This window comes from Schistocerca piceifrons, chromosome 9 (genome assembly GCF_021461385.2).
Source record: "Schistocerca piceifrons isolate TAMUIC-IGC-003096 chromosome 9, iqSchPice1.1, whole genome shotgun sequence".
In the NCBI taxonomy this organism is placed as follows: domain Eukaryota; kingdom Metazoa; phylum Arthropoda; class Insecta; order Orthoptera; family Acrididae; genus Schistocerca; species Schistocerca piceifrons.
Genome location: NC_060146.1, coordinates 176,806,919 through 176,824,436, shown reverse-complemented (window position 1 = coordinate 176,824,436; position 17,518 = coordinate 176,806,919). Strand labels below are relative to the sequence as shown.

The window sequence follows — 17,518 nt, the reverse complement described above, 5'->3', positions numbered from 1 at the left end:
CTGAAATCTTTCTGTACAAGCCCTTGATTTCTGGTATTTTATTGATGACCATTTCTCATTACATTGGTTGGTGACCATAGGCTATCTTCGCCTGCAGAGAACAATGTTGGCGATTGAATTTTCTTGAAAACATCTCTCAGTGAAAAATGCCTTTGTTTTAATCGTTGCCACCCCCACTATCATTACTGTATCCTTGACTCTCTCCCCTCTATTTCACAATAACACAAAATAGACTGCCCTGCTTTGGACTTTTTTATGTCCTCCTTCAATCCTATCCACTATGGATCCCATAGCACACAGCGATATTCTTAGAAGAGGACGGACAAATGTAGTGTAGGCAGTGTTTTTAGCAGACCTGTTGCATCTTCTAAGTGGTCTGCCAATAAAATGCAGTCTCCCTGGTTTCCTTTCCATACAACATTATTTATTTGATCATTCCAGTGTATGTTTATATTTAAAAAGGAATTCTTTCAAATGATTCATTTGTGATGTAATTTCAACAATTTTCTGGCATTTTGTCACGGGCTCTACAGCTGTGAACAGTGTCTTGTTATGTGTCTGCGGTGATTTTTCCTTAAAAGTTTATTAATTTATTGAAAAACATAAACCTGACAAGAATTTTCTGCCAGTGAAATAATTGCCAAAAACATCAAAACTACAAAATTTGGTGAAGATTTTTAAAAAAATTAAAAAGTGCTTTTAATTATTCTTTATCAATTTATAAAGAAAAAGCCAAGATCACTGACAAACCACCTGTGTCTGTAGAACAGTAGCTATGGCTCAAGCAATCTCAGTGCAGGTTATTGAAATTATGAATGAAGATTTCAGTAAATGATAAAGATTTGATGCACACCAAACATGACGAACAAAATCCTTATGAAGGGGTATTTGGTTTCTCTCTCTCTCTCTCTCTCTCTCTCTCTCTCTCTCACTCTCACGCACACACACACACACACACACTTAATTTTACTGAATGCCACCCTATTTTATTTGTAACAGGTTCCTTCTTCACCTACATACTTGGACGACAGCAATTACAATCCTAATGAATATTCCTCCCATAATTTTATACCTTTGGCTGATAAGGAGAAAGTCATCAGTTTTGCCGATGATCATGCAAAATGAAAGTTCCCATCATTAAAAGCACGATTACCAATCTTGAAGGAAAAAAAAGAGTGTTATCTTCAAATTTGGAGGAAAGAAATGGAACAAAGTGACACTAGAAAAGACAAAATTGCATTAATCAGTTCTGAAACATGGAAAAAATTTCAGGGTGCAGCAGACACTTATGAACAAGTGATGACAAGAATATAACGACTGTGGGACATGCAGTGGTGTTCACATAATTGTAAGGAAAATTTTAGTTTATTGCTAGTGATACCTTGGTAAAGAGCTTCAAACATAAATGCGACAGTGAAAAATCACTACATTCGCCTTTCATAAATGATGTCGTAACTTTGTAAGAAACAGCGTAAACAGCAGAGAAGTTTTATGAGATGACACACAAGATGCCAAACTTCAGCCTTCATCACATAATTAACACTGACCAGACTGATGCCAGTATGAATCAGTGTATAACAGGACACTGGATTAGTGAAAAAACTGAAACTCTTCTAAACCACCCACACTTATACAGTCCTGTACAGTTTAACACTTCAGAGAAACTGTTACACCATGTATTTTTATGTATGCAAGAGCGTGCCGACAAACTTGGTCCTCGAGCTCCTAGTGCTATCGAGAAATGAGAAGAATATAAGATTGTTGATGTTACTTCCTCCAAGTCAGGAAAACTAACAAAAGAACTTTATGCTAAATTCTTGGAGAAACTTTCAGTTCTTTCTATTGATGGATTTGTGGGGAGGCAAAGCAGACGTGACACTGTATGATGAGACATTCATCAGGGAGAGAGTTGAAGTAATGTATACTATGAAGATCATTCCACCCAAATGTACTACCCTTACTCAGCCGGGTGATGTACATGTCTATTGCCAAGTAAAAAATCTATTTAAAAGACTTCATAATGCTCCTGAATTGCTACAACAACATTGAGAATCGCCGTCGAGAGAATCTGCAATTAAAATACATTTTATCAAGCAGCATTAATTCGGTGCTCCTTGTTTTCACCCCAGTGAGTCAGTATGCTTGGTATACACCAAAACTGACAGAGGAAAGACTTTCATTTAAAAACCTGAGTAAAGTGTGCTTTCCACCGAAGCACATAGTGGAAAAATGTCCTTGTTCAAAAAATACATCCATAAAATGTGTGTAGTGTATTTATGTTTTAAATGTTTCCTTGATGACAATAAACCAAAAAAAGTAAGGTACTTTCTAATAATAAATAAAAATCAGGTGATTAATTGCTACAATTTTCAGAATATTTTCTTTCATTCAAAACTCCACCCAGTTATTTAAATTAGCAATTTAAATATATTAAATTAAAGTAATCTGAGTTAAATTGAATATTAATTATTCTGTATATGAATTGAAATGTTTAAATATTTTTAAATTTTATAATTAATAATTTAACATTAAAAAGAGGGAAGAAGAAGAAACATTAGCAGCGAGAGTAGAATCGGAGCTGGTGGGCTGCTAGATAGTGCACTCAAGGCCAACACAATGTATTTTGTAGACCCCAGGTGTTCTGATACCTGTGGCTTCTTTAACTGCTGTATTTTTTACAGAGGTCTGAAGATTGCTTTAGCAGAGTGTGCTCTAGAAAACTTTTGTAGTGGGTCACACTAATGGCTTCAAGGACTATGTAGTGAAATAACTCATTAAAAAATAAAAATCTCTGACCACACCCTTAATAAAGATGGTGCCCTGCAGTTCAGCTTGGCACGGGATCCAATGATCCTGAGCCTGGTGTCCATGCATTGAACGAGGAGCCCAGTGTGTGCCCATGTATGGTAATGCCCTCAGCACCAGTGATGTCACAGCCAGCATCTAGTGTATATAAGGGTATACCAGCAGCCCAGCAGCAGCCATTCCACTTCACAATGGCCAAGGAGTGTTTAGACAAAACCTCGTGGGCTTTTTAATCACTCGACGTGGCTGGAAATTTGAGAACGTTTCATTCAGTGTTAACGATAGCCTTAATTTTGCTTTTTATTTTATCCAGTTGTTTGTTTAGAGATGGAGTGAATGGCATATTATAATATCTGACTATGTTCCAGAGGGTTCTGAGAGTATTCATGAGGAAAATTATTAATTAAACTCTGCTGAAACATAGTTGTAGTGTCATGGTTCCTCATTCCGTCCAATATTTTCAAAAGTGTTTGAAAAATTGGCCTATGGTATAATACAGGCTCATTTAGGTCACCAGAATTTGTTAACTGCTTTTCATTTTAGCTTTTGTAATAGGCTCTCCACAGAGAAAGCATTAAAAGATCTCACAAATGAAATTCTAGCAAATCAAAACAAGAAAAATGATTCTGAAGGTATATTCTGTGAGCTTGCTTGAAGCCTTTGAGTGGGTGGATCACAAAATTTGAGTCGATGAACTGAAGTGTTACAGCATTAATGGCTGGCACCCTTCTTGTGCAGATGGAATCTTACCTTTTTAACAGAAATTAGAGGATCTCATTAACAGTGTCTCAGACATGAAACTAACTGCACAATGGGGAAAATAACATGTGGAGTGCCACAGGGATCAGTATTGGGCCTACTTTAATCTAAATACATAACTTTTCAATCACTTTAAAGGGTAGTTCAAAAACTGTAATGTGTGCTAATGACAAAAGCATACTACCCAATGTTGCAAGCATGTCTTAGCAGACACAGCTCACAATTGGATTTAATGTATTGTGTTTATCCAGCCATTTTTTTCCTTAGATTCATAATTCAGAGAAAATGTTGTCATCTTATGTTTGCGTATGAAAATATTGCTGAAGAAGTTGAGGTTCTTATGTCGTGTAATAGATTAATTAGGAGTCATTGTACATTTACAAGTGAAGCTTTCCCAATTAACGCCACTTGCAGATTTATTTTGAAGAGTTTAGAAGAGTTGGAGGGGCTAGCAATGACACCATCTTGGCTGACAACTACAGTAAATGTGGGGAGGGGAGTGGTGAATGGGAAGAAAATTTCATCATGCTGCCAACTGTGGGAATGTATAACATGTACTTTTTATTAACTTCAACCCTGTATGAACTGCAGTTTGCAGTCAGATTTCACTTGACTTCGACATTAGGCAGTTGGGCAAACACTCGACATTGGTATACATTTCTACAGGAAAAGATAAAAGTTTAGACACAGGGGTCAGTAGCATACTTACTTGTTTCATGTAGCAATGTTGTCAGTGCTTGCCATGAGGTATGTTGTGAATGGGGGGGGGGGGGGGGGGGCTGTGTCAGCTGCTGGTTCTACACAGCCAATGATGGTGCAGTGGCAGATAGCATGTTCTGATGCAAGAGATGAAAGAATGCTGCCACATTCTCACATCTGTATATTTGTGAAATCTTTGTGTTCAGAAATAAAGGAAAAACACCTATGTTCTCAAGTCCTATCATAACCAGAGCCTTGGAAATTGCGACATATTTGGAAGAAACACCAAAATATCTACATCTCTACCTATATTCGAACCACTGTGAAGTGGCCCCATTGTACCGGTTATTAGGGTTTTTCGCCATTTCATTCATGTGTGGAGCATGGGAAGAATGATTGTTTAAATGCCTCTTTGTGTGCTGTAACTAATCTGGTCTTGTCCTCACAGTCCCTATGTGAGCAACACATAGGGGGTTGTAGTAGATTTCCAGAGTCATCAGTTAAGCCAGTTCTTGAAATTTTGCAAGTAGGCTTTCTTGGGGTAGTTAACATCGATCTTCAAGAGTCCGCCAGTTCAGTTCTCACCATCTCTGTGACACTCTCCTACAGGTCAAACAAACCTGTGACCACTCACGCTGCCTTTCTCTGTATACATTCAATATCCCCTGTTAGTTTTAATTTTTGTGGATCCCACACACTTGAGCAATATTTTAGGACGGGTCATGTGAGTGATTTGTAAGCAATCTCCTTTGTAGACTGATTGCATTTCCCCGCTTATGTGATCATTCCGATTTCATATCCCCACAAAGTGTTACACCTAGGTATTTGTATGAGTTGGTGATTCCACCTGTGACTCACTGATATTATAGTCACACGATACTGCATTTTTGCATTTTGTGAAGGGCACAGTTTTACATTTCTGTACATTTAAAGCAAGTTACCAATTGCTACACCACTTTGAAATCTTATCAACATCTGACTGAATATTTATGCAGCTTCTTTCGGACAGTGCTTCGTAATCGATAACTGCATCACCTGCAAATAGCCTGAGGCTGTCGTAAATATTGTCCTTGAAATCATTAATGTACAACATGAACAGCAAGGGACCAAACATACTTCCATGGGGCACATCGGAAGTTACCTCTACTTTTGATGACGACTCTCCACCCACAATAACCTGCTGCATCCTCCCTACCAAAAAATCGTTAGTACAGTCACTAATTTCGCTTGATACTACCTACTACTGTACTTTTGACAGTTAGTGTAGCTCTGCTACTGAATAAATGATTTTCAGAAATACACAAATATAGTGTCTACCTGACTACCTTGATCCACAGCTTTGGTTATGTCACGTGAGAAAAATGTGAGTTGGGTCTTGCACGATTGATGTTTTCAGAAACTGTGCTGGTTGGCATGGAGGAAGTCATTCTGTTTTTCTGTTCAAGGGATCTATGGTAGATCATAGCTGGAGGAGGGGCAAACCAGTCACAAATTCAGTATGGTTCTGATAAGGATTCCATCGGGCCACAGCAAATTGTTCAGTTTTACGATTTCAATTGTTTCTCAACACTAATGACACTATCACTTATTTCACTTGTGTTTTCAGTGGTATGAGAATTAAATTGGGGCAATTATCCTGCGTTTTGATTTGTAAAAGAACATTTGACAACAGAGTTAAGAATTTCAGCTTTTAGTTTGCTACCCTCAGTTTCAGTTCATGTCTCATTCGCAAGTGACTGGGCCATAACTTTGGTTCCACTAACAGCCTGTACATATGATAAGAATTTCTTTGGGTTTTGTGAAAGCTCATTTGACATTATTCTGCTACAGTTGTTATTGAAGACTTCACACATTGATCTCTTGACAGCCAAATGTGTTTCTTTCGGCATAACTGTAACTGTTGTAGTATACTTTGTTTTACAAATATTATGCAGCAGTCTCTGGCCCCTTAGATGTTTCTTTACAGTGACTGTATGCCATGTTGAAATGATAATCAAGACCCTACGCTGTGGACATGCGTTGATATACATCAATGGGGACGGTTGAAAATGTGTGCCCCGACCAGGACTCGAACGCAGAATCTCCTGCTTACATGGCAGACGCTCTATCCGAGGACACAGAGGGTTGTGCGACCGCAGGGACTTACCCCTTGCACGCTCCCCGTGAGACCCACATTCCCAACTTAATGTCCACACACTACATTCGTAGTGCCCCTACCCATTACACTCATTACTCGTGGCAGGAAATCTTACCGAGTCCCGTAAGAGTTCGGGCAATGCGTGTGCATCTGCACAGGAGGAGGAGGAGGTCAATGGCTGGTTAGCCTTAACTATATATAGATGGTATCTGTTCTTTCACACATGTCCGAAAGAACAGATACCATCTTCATATGTGTATGCCATCTTGTTCCCCCCCCTCCCCTCCCATCCCCTCCCCTTCCCCAATATGAACTGTTCTACTGAGTACATTCTATCTAGAGCATGTTCAACTATTCTTTCAAACTTGATCCATAGTTCCTCAACATGCTCCTCTGCTGTGCTGAAAGTTTCAGGTTTCTCTCACAGATATGATATTACTGCTTTTGTATATACTTTACTCAACATACATACCTGTATACTTGTTTTAGTTGTCCTATGTACTTTGGTAATCGTTCTTGCCACAACCGCGTCGTGGTCACTGATACCAGTTTTGATGCGAACATCCTGGAAGAAATCGGGTCTATTTATTGTCATGAGGTCCAGTCTATTTCCATTGTGAGAAGGGTTCCACACTATCTGTTCTAAGTAGTTTTCAGAGAATGCATTTAGTAATGTTTCTGTTATTTCCCAATTGATTGTTGCACGGTTTAAAGTCTCCTTCGATGATTACAGTATGATTTGGGAGCTTACTTGTAAGTGAATTGAAGTTTTTTCTAAAATTTTTGTTTACATCAGGACAGGAATTTGGGGATATTAGGTTGGTCCAATTACCATTTTATGCCCACCACTGATACTGAGACTTGCCCAAACAATGGTACATGCAGTTTCAGTTTCTATCTTGGTGGATTAAAGTTTCCTGTCTACTGCGATAAATGCATCCCTTCATTTGCTGTTAGCCTTTCCCTTCGATATACACTTACATTTTCCCTAGTAATCTTGTTGCTATCAATTTCAGGTTTCAGCCAGCTTTCTGAATCTAGTATTATGTGAGTTTCACTGCTTTTCAGGAATGCTTCAAACTCTGTTATTTTATTGTGAATGCTTCAGCTGTTAACTACTTGGATTTTACTACTCTCACCTGTGGTGGGCAATCCTTTGTATCTTACACTAATACTTAAGAGTGTCCTACAGCTGTCATTATCTGGACTGGATGGAGAGTCGCCTAACGGGTCATTCCATATCAAATCACCCAATAAAAAATAAATTTTACACCCACCTCCTTAGATTTTCATGAAATTTGGCTCAAATGGTTCTAATACCATCCTGACAACACCTGCAAATTTTTTTTGCTGTATCTCTTATTGTTTTTTTTTATAAATTTTTAAAGTTTTTATGTTTTGCGTTTTCCGAACCTTCGGAAATGGTAAATTTAATTTGTATTCAAAACTTTAAAATTGCTTATCTTAAAAACTCTTTTAGATAACATCATGAATTTTTGCAGCAAGTTTGTTTATTATACATATTTGAAGATAAAAATGATACTATTAAAATATATTAATATTTTCTATAAAAAATATATATGTATTTTTTCTTTTTTTTAACAGATGTTTTGTTTTATAAGAATTGCAATATCTAGAGTCTCAGACCTGATAGAATGCTCAAATTTGTTTTAATTTACTCTTAAACATATAGGCTACTTGATAAAACAAAAATAATGATGGCTTTTTAACATGTTTATTAATTATAGTAGATTACATTAGAATTATGTTCAAAGATAGTGTACTTACGACACTTATGTATAACCCAACTGATTGCTTGAAACATTGAATTTTTTGAGTAATTTTGTCTTTTTAATAAACATTAATGCTGATTCAAACTGTTTTTCCACTTCATCCAAGAGCTTTCAGTTCTTCTGATACAGTCTTTTTTGAAGTAATACATTTTTCCAGTGTCACTTGATTGAGGTGCGTCTACTACACAGACTGTGCTCCAAAGGCACTATGCAAGAATCTTCTCTTTCAGGCCAATAAAATGATGCAGCTGGTCCTGAAGGATGTAGAAATAGAATTTCTGCATCTTCTTCATCATTGAATATTGTTTTTACCAGTCCAAAGTACCAGTTACCATCATAATTTGCTGCCACATAGCTATTTATGGATGGTTCAACACGAACCCAATCAGAAGAAGAATGGAAAGAAAAGACTAAGGAGGGTTTTACACTATCTGTAGTCCTTCTAATTTCCAGGTTGTTTGTTGGAAGTGGTTTGAAGTTATGAAAACTTCTTGTTCCAGGAATGGTTCGGGTTGTTGAAAAACGTTTTTCTAGTTTTAACCGTAGCAAATCAGCTTATTTTTTGTCAATAAAGTTAAAATGAATGTTTTCAATATTTTTTTCACAAAACTTGTACACATCGATTGCTGTCATTATTTGTTCTTCATCTGAAATCTGTAGACTGGCTTTCCTTAAAATTCTTTTAATAGTTCCTCCTAGGCCATCACAAATTGACTTCCCATGAGTGTTGGGCCTTCAAATTAAAGTTTCTCAAGTGTTCAGTGAAATTTTTAAAACTGTTTCTATTTTTGTACTGCCCAGCACAACCATCTGTAAAGTAGTGAACTGAGTCAATGTCAGTATGACGTAATGACAGCCACTTTGTAATTTCTTTTTGTACAAAGTTAACAAAACCAGTGTCATGTTCTTGGTCATCCCTAATAAAACAGTGGTTGGAAACAAAAACATTGTTTTCCTCATTTCTCAGAAAAACTCCAACTGGATGTAGAGTACAACCACCTGTATTCCAGTGGTAACTTTGGATCTCATTTTGTATAACAAAGGAATAATTTTCACTGAAATCCATCACAATAATTGCTGTTTTGGGTGGTGGGTCTTCTTTCAATCTTTTAAAGGCTGCTGATTGGGATTTTGCTATAAACGAGTGCGGGGTGAGCTTTTCCAATGACCTAACCAATAAAGAAATGTAGTCTTCAACACTGATAGACTGTTTGATCATTTCTGCTCTGTCTGTGTTAACCCACTGACTGATTACAATTTCTTCTTCTAAATCATAATCTTCACTTAGTTTTTCAGTTAAGTACTCAGTTAGTGCAGTATTTGCAGGACAGCTGTCGCAATGATGTAGCATGCAGTTTTGGTTTTCCGTGTTGCACACAAGCATCTTAATTAGGTCTTTATAAGATTCTTCAATTTTCACAGCATCCAGTAATAGTTTAACATTCTGGTGGATACTGCATACACACAGTGTGTGTGCCTGCAGCACCAGTAAGGATACACCATTTAGGTCTCAAGAAACAAAATTTTGAAAATCCTACTTCTACCTCGGGATTTTCCCATTTGAAAGAATAATAGAGTTCTCTCAAGTTACACAAAATGAGTCTTTTTTGCATGTACACATTTTCTTGAACACTTACTTTGTCTTTTGTTCCAGGTAGCACTCTGGAACTTTCATCCTTTTCATTAAAATCTGTTACAAGTCTTACTGTATTTTCAGAAAGAGTTTTACCTTTTTTTGGACCAGGAGTTTCCAGAATACCCTTTTCAGATTTTAGCTTTCTAGCTTGTCGCACCATGTACTCACTTACATTAAATTCTTTCATCACTTTATTTTGACTCCATGAATCTGGAGCCAAGGTCAGAATCTGGATTTTTCTAGACCTCCCAACAGATGAAATCTTCTCTTTCATAAGAGAAATCATTACATCAAAATCCTTTGCTTTCTCAACCACACTTGTATCGTCTTCGTCATCATCAGAACTTGGTGCATCATATTTTAATGCTTTTGAAACCGCCTTTTTTGCAGTCTTTTCAATACTGCTAACCTTCCTTTTAAAATAAGACCCTTTACTTTGTGCTGACAAGCCATGAAGCTTTATCGCTATTAAACCTAAATTATCAAGAGCAATGTTTGTTTGTACGAGGGATTCATTTCTGGATTCCAATGATTCTAATTCAACCATGACTTAATCATCATTGACTTCAACTCTTAATTTTTCCTCACAAAAGTTACGGCGTGTTGAGCAAAGCTTTTGCCCAGGTTTTATGCTAATATTTTTTGTCAGTAATTGTTTAGAAAGATCCAAGCCTACACTTCTCAACGATTTTTTAATGGGCTTTTTGTGTTTTTTTAGTGGGCCTACACACATTGTTTGATACTTTTCAAAAACATTTAAAAAGTAGTAGCTGTGGTATGAACATATATTCTTAAATTCACACAGATTAATTCCAGATAGTAAGTGGATCAAATCTTTTTCTTCCTCACTCAATTCAGATACCAGATGTAACTTTTTTGAAGGTGTGTAGGTTGTTTGGAAATAGTTAGATTTTTTAAATAACCCTACGCTACAGGTTTGAATATCTGACATATTGATTTCACATTTTGATTACTGTTCTGGTTACTTTTATAGGATATTGGAAAAGAATCTCTGTAAACTAAGTGACAGTACTTACTGAAAGTTCGAATAAACTTAATATAATACTATTGAAGCACTATTTAACATTGTAAAAATTTTTTACTTCAAAACACAGGAGTAACAAAACAAAATCCAAGTGTACATTGTTATTCCAAGAAGACAGAAACTTATTTTCAGTGTCTAAGTGACTTGGTACTTTTTATTTTTAAAATATAATTAATATTATTTTAAAAATTAGATAACTATTAAACAGGTTAAAAAGCCAACATAATTTTTCTTTTATCTAATAGCCTATACAATTAAGAGTGTTTGAAAACAAATTTGAGCTTTCTATCAGGTCTGAGACTCTAGATATTGCAGTTTTTTTAAAACTAAACATCCGTTAGCTAAAAAAATAAATAAAAAACTTGTAAATTTTTTTTCATTTGGAAGATTTTAATATATCTTTATGGTAATTTTTTTAACATTTAGATATAATACACAAACTTATTCCAAAATTTCATACTGATATCTTGAGTATTCTTTAATACACAAATTTTTTTAGTTGTGAGGACACGTTTAAGTTAAGATTCCCGACTGCTGAAACAACGCCAAATCTAAAAACTTTAAAAATTTATTTAAAAAAAACTGTAAGAGATAGAGCAAAAAAATTTTACAAGTGCTTTCAGGATGATAAAAAAAGTAATTGTACCAAGTTTCATCAAAATCTGACATGGTTGGTGTCAAGGCCTGGGTGACTTGACATGGAATGACCCTAACATAAAAATCCCTTGCGTCCGTCTCACACACAGTCAGCCACCTGGGTACCAGCCTCTGATGTGTAGTGCACACCTGACCTATTTAAGGGGGCCCTACAGTTCTCCACCCTGTGGTGCAAGTCCAGGAAGTGACAGCCCTGCTTGTCACAGAATCTTTGAAGTATACGGTTCAGTCCTTTCACTCTACTCAGAACCTGGGGCCCACGATCAGTTTTGCGGACGATGCTGCAATTTGTGAACTTCAGTGAGACTCCACAGATTGAATTGAGTGAGGAAGAAAAAGATTTGATCCACTTACTATCTGGAATTAATCTGTGTAAGGGGGGAAACGCAATGGAAATAAATGAAAGGTGCAGAAAAGCAGGGCAGTTCTACAAATGCATTAGGGGGCTTATTTGGAGCAAGGAGGTGCCACAGAAATCCAAGGGAATTATATACCGAACCTACTTTGTCCCCATATTGACATACGGAAGTGAGACATGGGTAATGCACAAAAGCGACAAAAGTAGAATACAGGCTAGTGAAATGAAGTTCCAGAGGAGCAGGTTGGGTGTAACAAGACGAGACAGATTGCGAAATGTGTATGTGAGGGAAAGACTAAAGGAGGAACCAGTACAGGACAGGATAGAAAAATCAAGACTGCAGTGGTATGGACACATGAAGAGAATGGATGAGGGAAGAATTCCAAAGAGGATGTTTGATCTGCAACTGGAGGGGAAGAGGCCCAGAGGAAGACCAAGAGATAGATGGGTGAAGGGAGTGAAGGAATGTGTGATGAGAAGAGGAGAGAACTGGACGAAGATGGAAGAGGGGGAATGGTGGAAAGACAGAACACGATGGAGAGGCTTGTGTTCCCGACAGACCCAGCCAGTGGCTGGAAACTGTCCAAGATGATGATGATGATTGAGACTCCATGTGCAAGGCCAGTCCTCTCAACCCTCTCTGCCACTGACTGAAATGATCAGAGTATGACCTGGGAGCCTAGACGACAGGCAGAGTTTGTTCTAACGTGTGACACAGTCTGCAGTTGGGTGCAACCTGTTCTCTCAGTGGCTGCCAGTTAGTCTGTTCAACATGTTGAATGAGGCCCCCAGGCATACATGCTGAGTGCACCTGGTGTTCTTTCCTACCCCTTGGTGCCAATTCCATACATGGAAATTATAGCTGTGACAACCAAGATCATGAATTTCACTGCTGCTCATGTATAGAAATACATGGAGTCTTCTCTTGCTTCTCATTGGTTAGACGAGACTTGTTATCCAGATAATGATAACAGTGATGGTGGGGGTGATCCCACAGATTATTGGCTTAGTTAGTAAACAAAAAAAGAAATGAAGATAAAAATTAATGTAAACAATTTTTCTTTTTGTTTATTTTATTTCTTCTTGTATTATTAAAATATACACACCAATAAATGACACAAGTGTACAATAGCTATAATGTTCACTTTTTAGGCAGTCGCTTTATATCAATAAAAGAGTTTGTAATATTCATTAGAATAAGTTAAAAATAAAAATTGTTGTGACGAGCCTTTTGAAGAAAGGGGGGGGGGGGGGGGCTTATATTCAGGTAAGTATGGTATACCGTGATTCATTCCACAGCCTTCTTGTTGTAATCTGCAGAACACAATGAATGAATGAATGAATGATATGAGGATAATCCCAAAAGTAAGGTCTACTATTTTTTTTATAAGTACATGGGCCTGTTTATTTCTGCAGTGGTTTACATCAGTTTACAGCTTGAACATTTAGCTATTTTTCGACATAATCACCATTTCTGTCGATGCATTTTTGTAGACACTGTGGCAGTTTTTGTATGCCCATGTCATACCAGCTCTCCGCCATGCTGTTTAAAAAAGTTATTAACCTCTTCTTTCACCTTGTCGTCGGAGCTGAATCGCTGGGACCACAGTTAATGCTGACAGGTACTGTGAGACTCTAAAAAAACTCAAATGGGTAATTCAGAACCGGTGAAGAGGAATGTTGAGCAAGGGCGCACACATTCTGAATGACAACGCTCGCCCACTCATCGCTCGGCAAACCGTTGCTCTCCTGCAACAGTTTCAGTGGAACATAATCACCCACCCACCCTATAGTCCTGACTTGGCGTCCAATGACTATCACCTGTTCCCTAGGTTAAAAGAACATTTGGCCGGAAAGCGATTCAGCTCCGACGAGGAGGTGAAAGAAGAGGTTCATAACTTTCTGAACAGCATGGCGGCGAGCTGGTATGACATGGGCATACAACAACTGCCACAGCATCTACAAAAATGCATTGACAGAAATGGTGATTATGTCGAAAAATAGCTAATGTCAAACTGTAAACTGATGTAAGCCATTGTAGAAATAAACAGGTCTATTTACTTATTAAAAAAAAAAAAAAAAACAGGAGTCCTTACTTTTGGGATTACCCTCGTAGTTTTCTTTGACATGTACAGTATAGAACAAAGACAGTGGGCTGCACTGTACTACTGTTGTTGCAGCTCAGAGTGAGAAACAGCAGCAGCCACAACAGCAGCAACGAGCTCCACAGCAGCAGGCTGTCAGTCAGTCGGCCGAGGAGGAGGCTGAGGTGCGTGCCCGCAAGGTGGGAGAGGCAGTCATCAGCACCCTGAGCAGTGTCGCAGCAGTGCTGGAGTACCCGAGAGGTCAGTGTCTCAAGTCGAAGCTCGTACAGTTAATAGAAAGCTTTTTTAGAGTTGGCACACATGTGAACCACAAAAAAACTAAGAATATAAAAAAAGGCTTCATTGTGTGGGGTGAGGCTTTCGGTATTTAAAATGGCATTAGTTTGATAGTTTGCACATTTTTGTACCCGTAGTCCAAAGACTGGTTTGATGCAGTTCACTGTGCTAATCCATCCTGCAAAATTGTCTTTATCTCTGTATAATAATGCAGCCCTCATCCCCTGGATATGCTTGCTATTTTTGAGCCTTGGACACACTCTACAACTTTCCCATCCCTCATTTCCTCGCATAACCAAATTAACTGTTTATTAATGCTTAAGAATGTGTCCTATGAAACTTAACGCTTGTATTGGTCATGTTCTGCCAGAATGATATTTTTTCTCTGTTTGTTTGTGCGTTTCACTATTGTATTAGGTGACACTCCAAACAAATTCTTACAGGAAAGCTTTCTGGTTATTGCTGGTCTGCATTTTATATCCTGTCTACTTTGGCCATCATCAGTGTTTATGCTGCCAAAGTATCACAGCTCTTCAACTACTTTTCTGTATCATTTCCTGGTCTTATTACCGTAGTATCACATAACGCAATTCTACTATACTCAATTACGTGTCGTACTTTTATTGTCTTATAATCTCTTTGTAAGACACTAATCCTTTGCTGCTTTTCTACGTACAGATTGGACAACATGTCTCATTCCCTTCTCAGTTTCTGCATAACATCTGTATCCAGTTTTTGTAACTGCAGTTTGGTTTCTGTACAAGTTGCATATAGCCTTTTGCTCCTAATATTTTACCCTGATAACTTCAGAATTTCAAACAGTGCATGCCAGTCAACTTTGTCAAAAACTTTTACCAAATTTACAAATAGGATAAATAAGGGCTATAACATATCTTGTTGGAAGGATAGGAATTCAGCAATCAGTCACAATCCCATTGGTTTTTTATTATTCGAGCATCTTGAACTTTCAGATGTGAATAGCTGTCTTCAGTTTCGTATGAAATCAAAGTTGGTGATAACTTGTTGGGACAATGTTGCCTCACATAGTAATACATTTCTCCAGAACTAAAACTAATATTTCTCCAGGTATCAAAACCCCTTCATATATCATTTCAAAAAACTACACTTTCATTGTGATGTCATCATTGCTGCATCTCAGTCAGTAAAATGACAAATATGTTATACGGGAGATGCAACAACACACAGTTAAGCATTTCTGAGCACAACAATGAGTTTTATGGTGGCTTGTTTTCAAATTTGTATCACTGAAGCAATCATTAATGTGGAGTCTTCAAATGTGGTCAGTCTCAAACCCCCAGCCAGAGGAACCATGTAGTGTACTGAATTTTACACTCGCATGTTGGAAGAATATTGAGCAGTAATTCTCAAGGTGGAAATGACACCCAACATTGAAGTATTCGTGAAAGTTGAAGTTTTATTTGAATCTTGTGGTATTATGATACAATAATACCTTTTTGAAAATGGATAGAATAAAAGAATGGTGGACTCGCAAGCCATTGTGATTGATGAACTTCATCCATCCAATCATAAAATGTTTGGACAACACAGTTATGGAGTAACAGCAATTAGTATAAATTAACTTAGTATTAAGAAAACAGTCTTAATCGCATTTTTTATTTATTTAGTGCCAACCGGTTTCAGCCCATCGCAGGGGCCATCTTCAGTGCGAACATATGGTCGACTGCTGGTGGCGTCACATCTACCAAGGTCTCCTGCCACACCTTAGTAGAAGTGACGCCACCAGCAGTCGACCGTATGTTCACCCTGAAGATGGCCCCTGCGATGGGCTGAAACCAGTCGGCACTAAATAAATAAAAAACGCGATTAAGACTGTTTTCTTAATACTAAGTCAATCATAAAATAATAATAGTGATGAAACAGCCTATCATCGGCAAGTAGGAGGGTGATTATTAATGATCTAAAGCAAAGTGGCTGGAGCCTGACAACACAACCACAATACTTCCTTTGAACGATGTTACAGGTTTTTGCTTGTAGCAGACATTTGTATGATTGAAGACCGCGCACATTCCTAGCAGTAACGACCTGTTGTACTTTGTCAGTCTCTGTTTGCAAGTCTGTGCATTATTCGTGTACACCATGTACGAGCTTCACAAGCACCTGCTGATTTCTTGACCACTTATCTTTCATGTACACAATCTCCTGGCTTTGCAATTTATTTTTATTACTACTTGATTTAGTGAACACTATGAATTCTTTCAATCTTTCCGTTGCTCATTTGTAATTTAAGCAAGGCTGGATTTAATTTATTTCTATTCAGCAAGAACTTTGGTATGTAAATCTGAATGTTTGTGTAAATTATTTCAGTGTATCCCTAAACTGCTTTTGAAATTTAAGTGCACTCTTCTTAAGTTGATTTTCTAACCTTTCAAGCCTTTGATTATTTTTATTTCATTCTCATTTCAAGCTGTGAAGTAATTCAGTGGTTCTTTGGTTCAAATGGCTCTGAGCACTGTGAGACTTAACTTCTGAGGTCATCAGTCCCCTAGAACTTAGAACTACTTAAACGTAACTAACCTAAGGACATCACACACATCCATGCCCGAGGCAGGATTCGAACCTGCAACCGTAGCGGTCGCGTGGTTCCAGTCTGTAGTGCCTATAACCGCTCTGCCACCCCAGCTGGCCAGTGGTTCTTTGTTGAATAGTTTATTCCCAGATTTTGGTTCATATTATTGTTTATTTGCTTAATATACTCAAACAACTGACTTAAGATCAATAGTTGCCTATTTCTGCCTAACTGTAGATATGGTTGTTTTCATTGTTGAGTTTGTTACTGGTTTTCCCAAGTTTGTTACTATCACAGTTACTGTTATTTAACAGAATTCCTGAACTGTTTTCAGAGTCAACATTTACAGCTGAATTGTCTTACATACTGATATCTCCTACACTCATGATATTATCTTCACTGTTAGCATTCATTGTTAATGATATCACTCGACTTGTTATTTCTGTAAGTTATACCTGCTCACAGTTTATAGTTCACAGATTGTCATTCAGTACCCTTCTCCTTATCGCAAATGGATTGTTTCATCACAATTGTTGTTTAATGATTGGCTGGATGATGTTCATTAAGCACGATGTATGGACATGCTACTATTTGTTTATTCAGTCATCTGTCAAAAGGTGTTACTGAATCATGTAATTAAATCATGCCATGAGATTTGAATAGAGCTTCAACTTTCACAATTTTTTCAATCTTGGACAAC

At 37.5% G+C, this 17,518-nt stretch overlaps 1 protein-coding gene across 1 annotated transcript in view; it reads left to right on the top strand.

Moving 5' to 3' along the window:
* LOC124716983 (zinc finger FYVE domain-containing protein 1-like) overlaps window positions 1–17,518 on the top strand; it is a 100,137-nt gene that overhangs the window by 61,472 nt on the left and 21,147 nt on the right. The window contains exon 10 of the mRNA XM_047243587.1: window positions 14,070–14,234. Coding sequence (XP_047099543.1) covers window positions 14,070–14,234 — 165 coding nt within the window. The remainder of the gene's footprint in view (window positions 1–14,069; window positions 14,235–17,518) is intronic.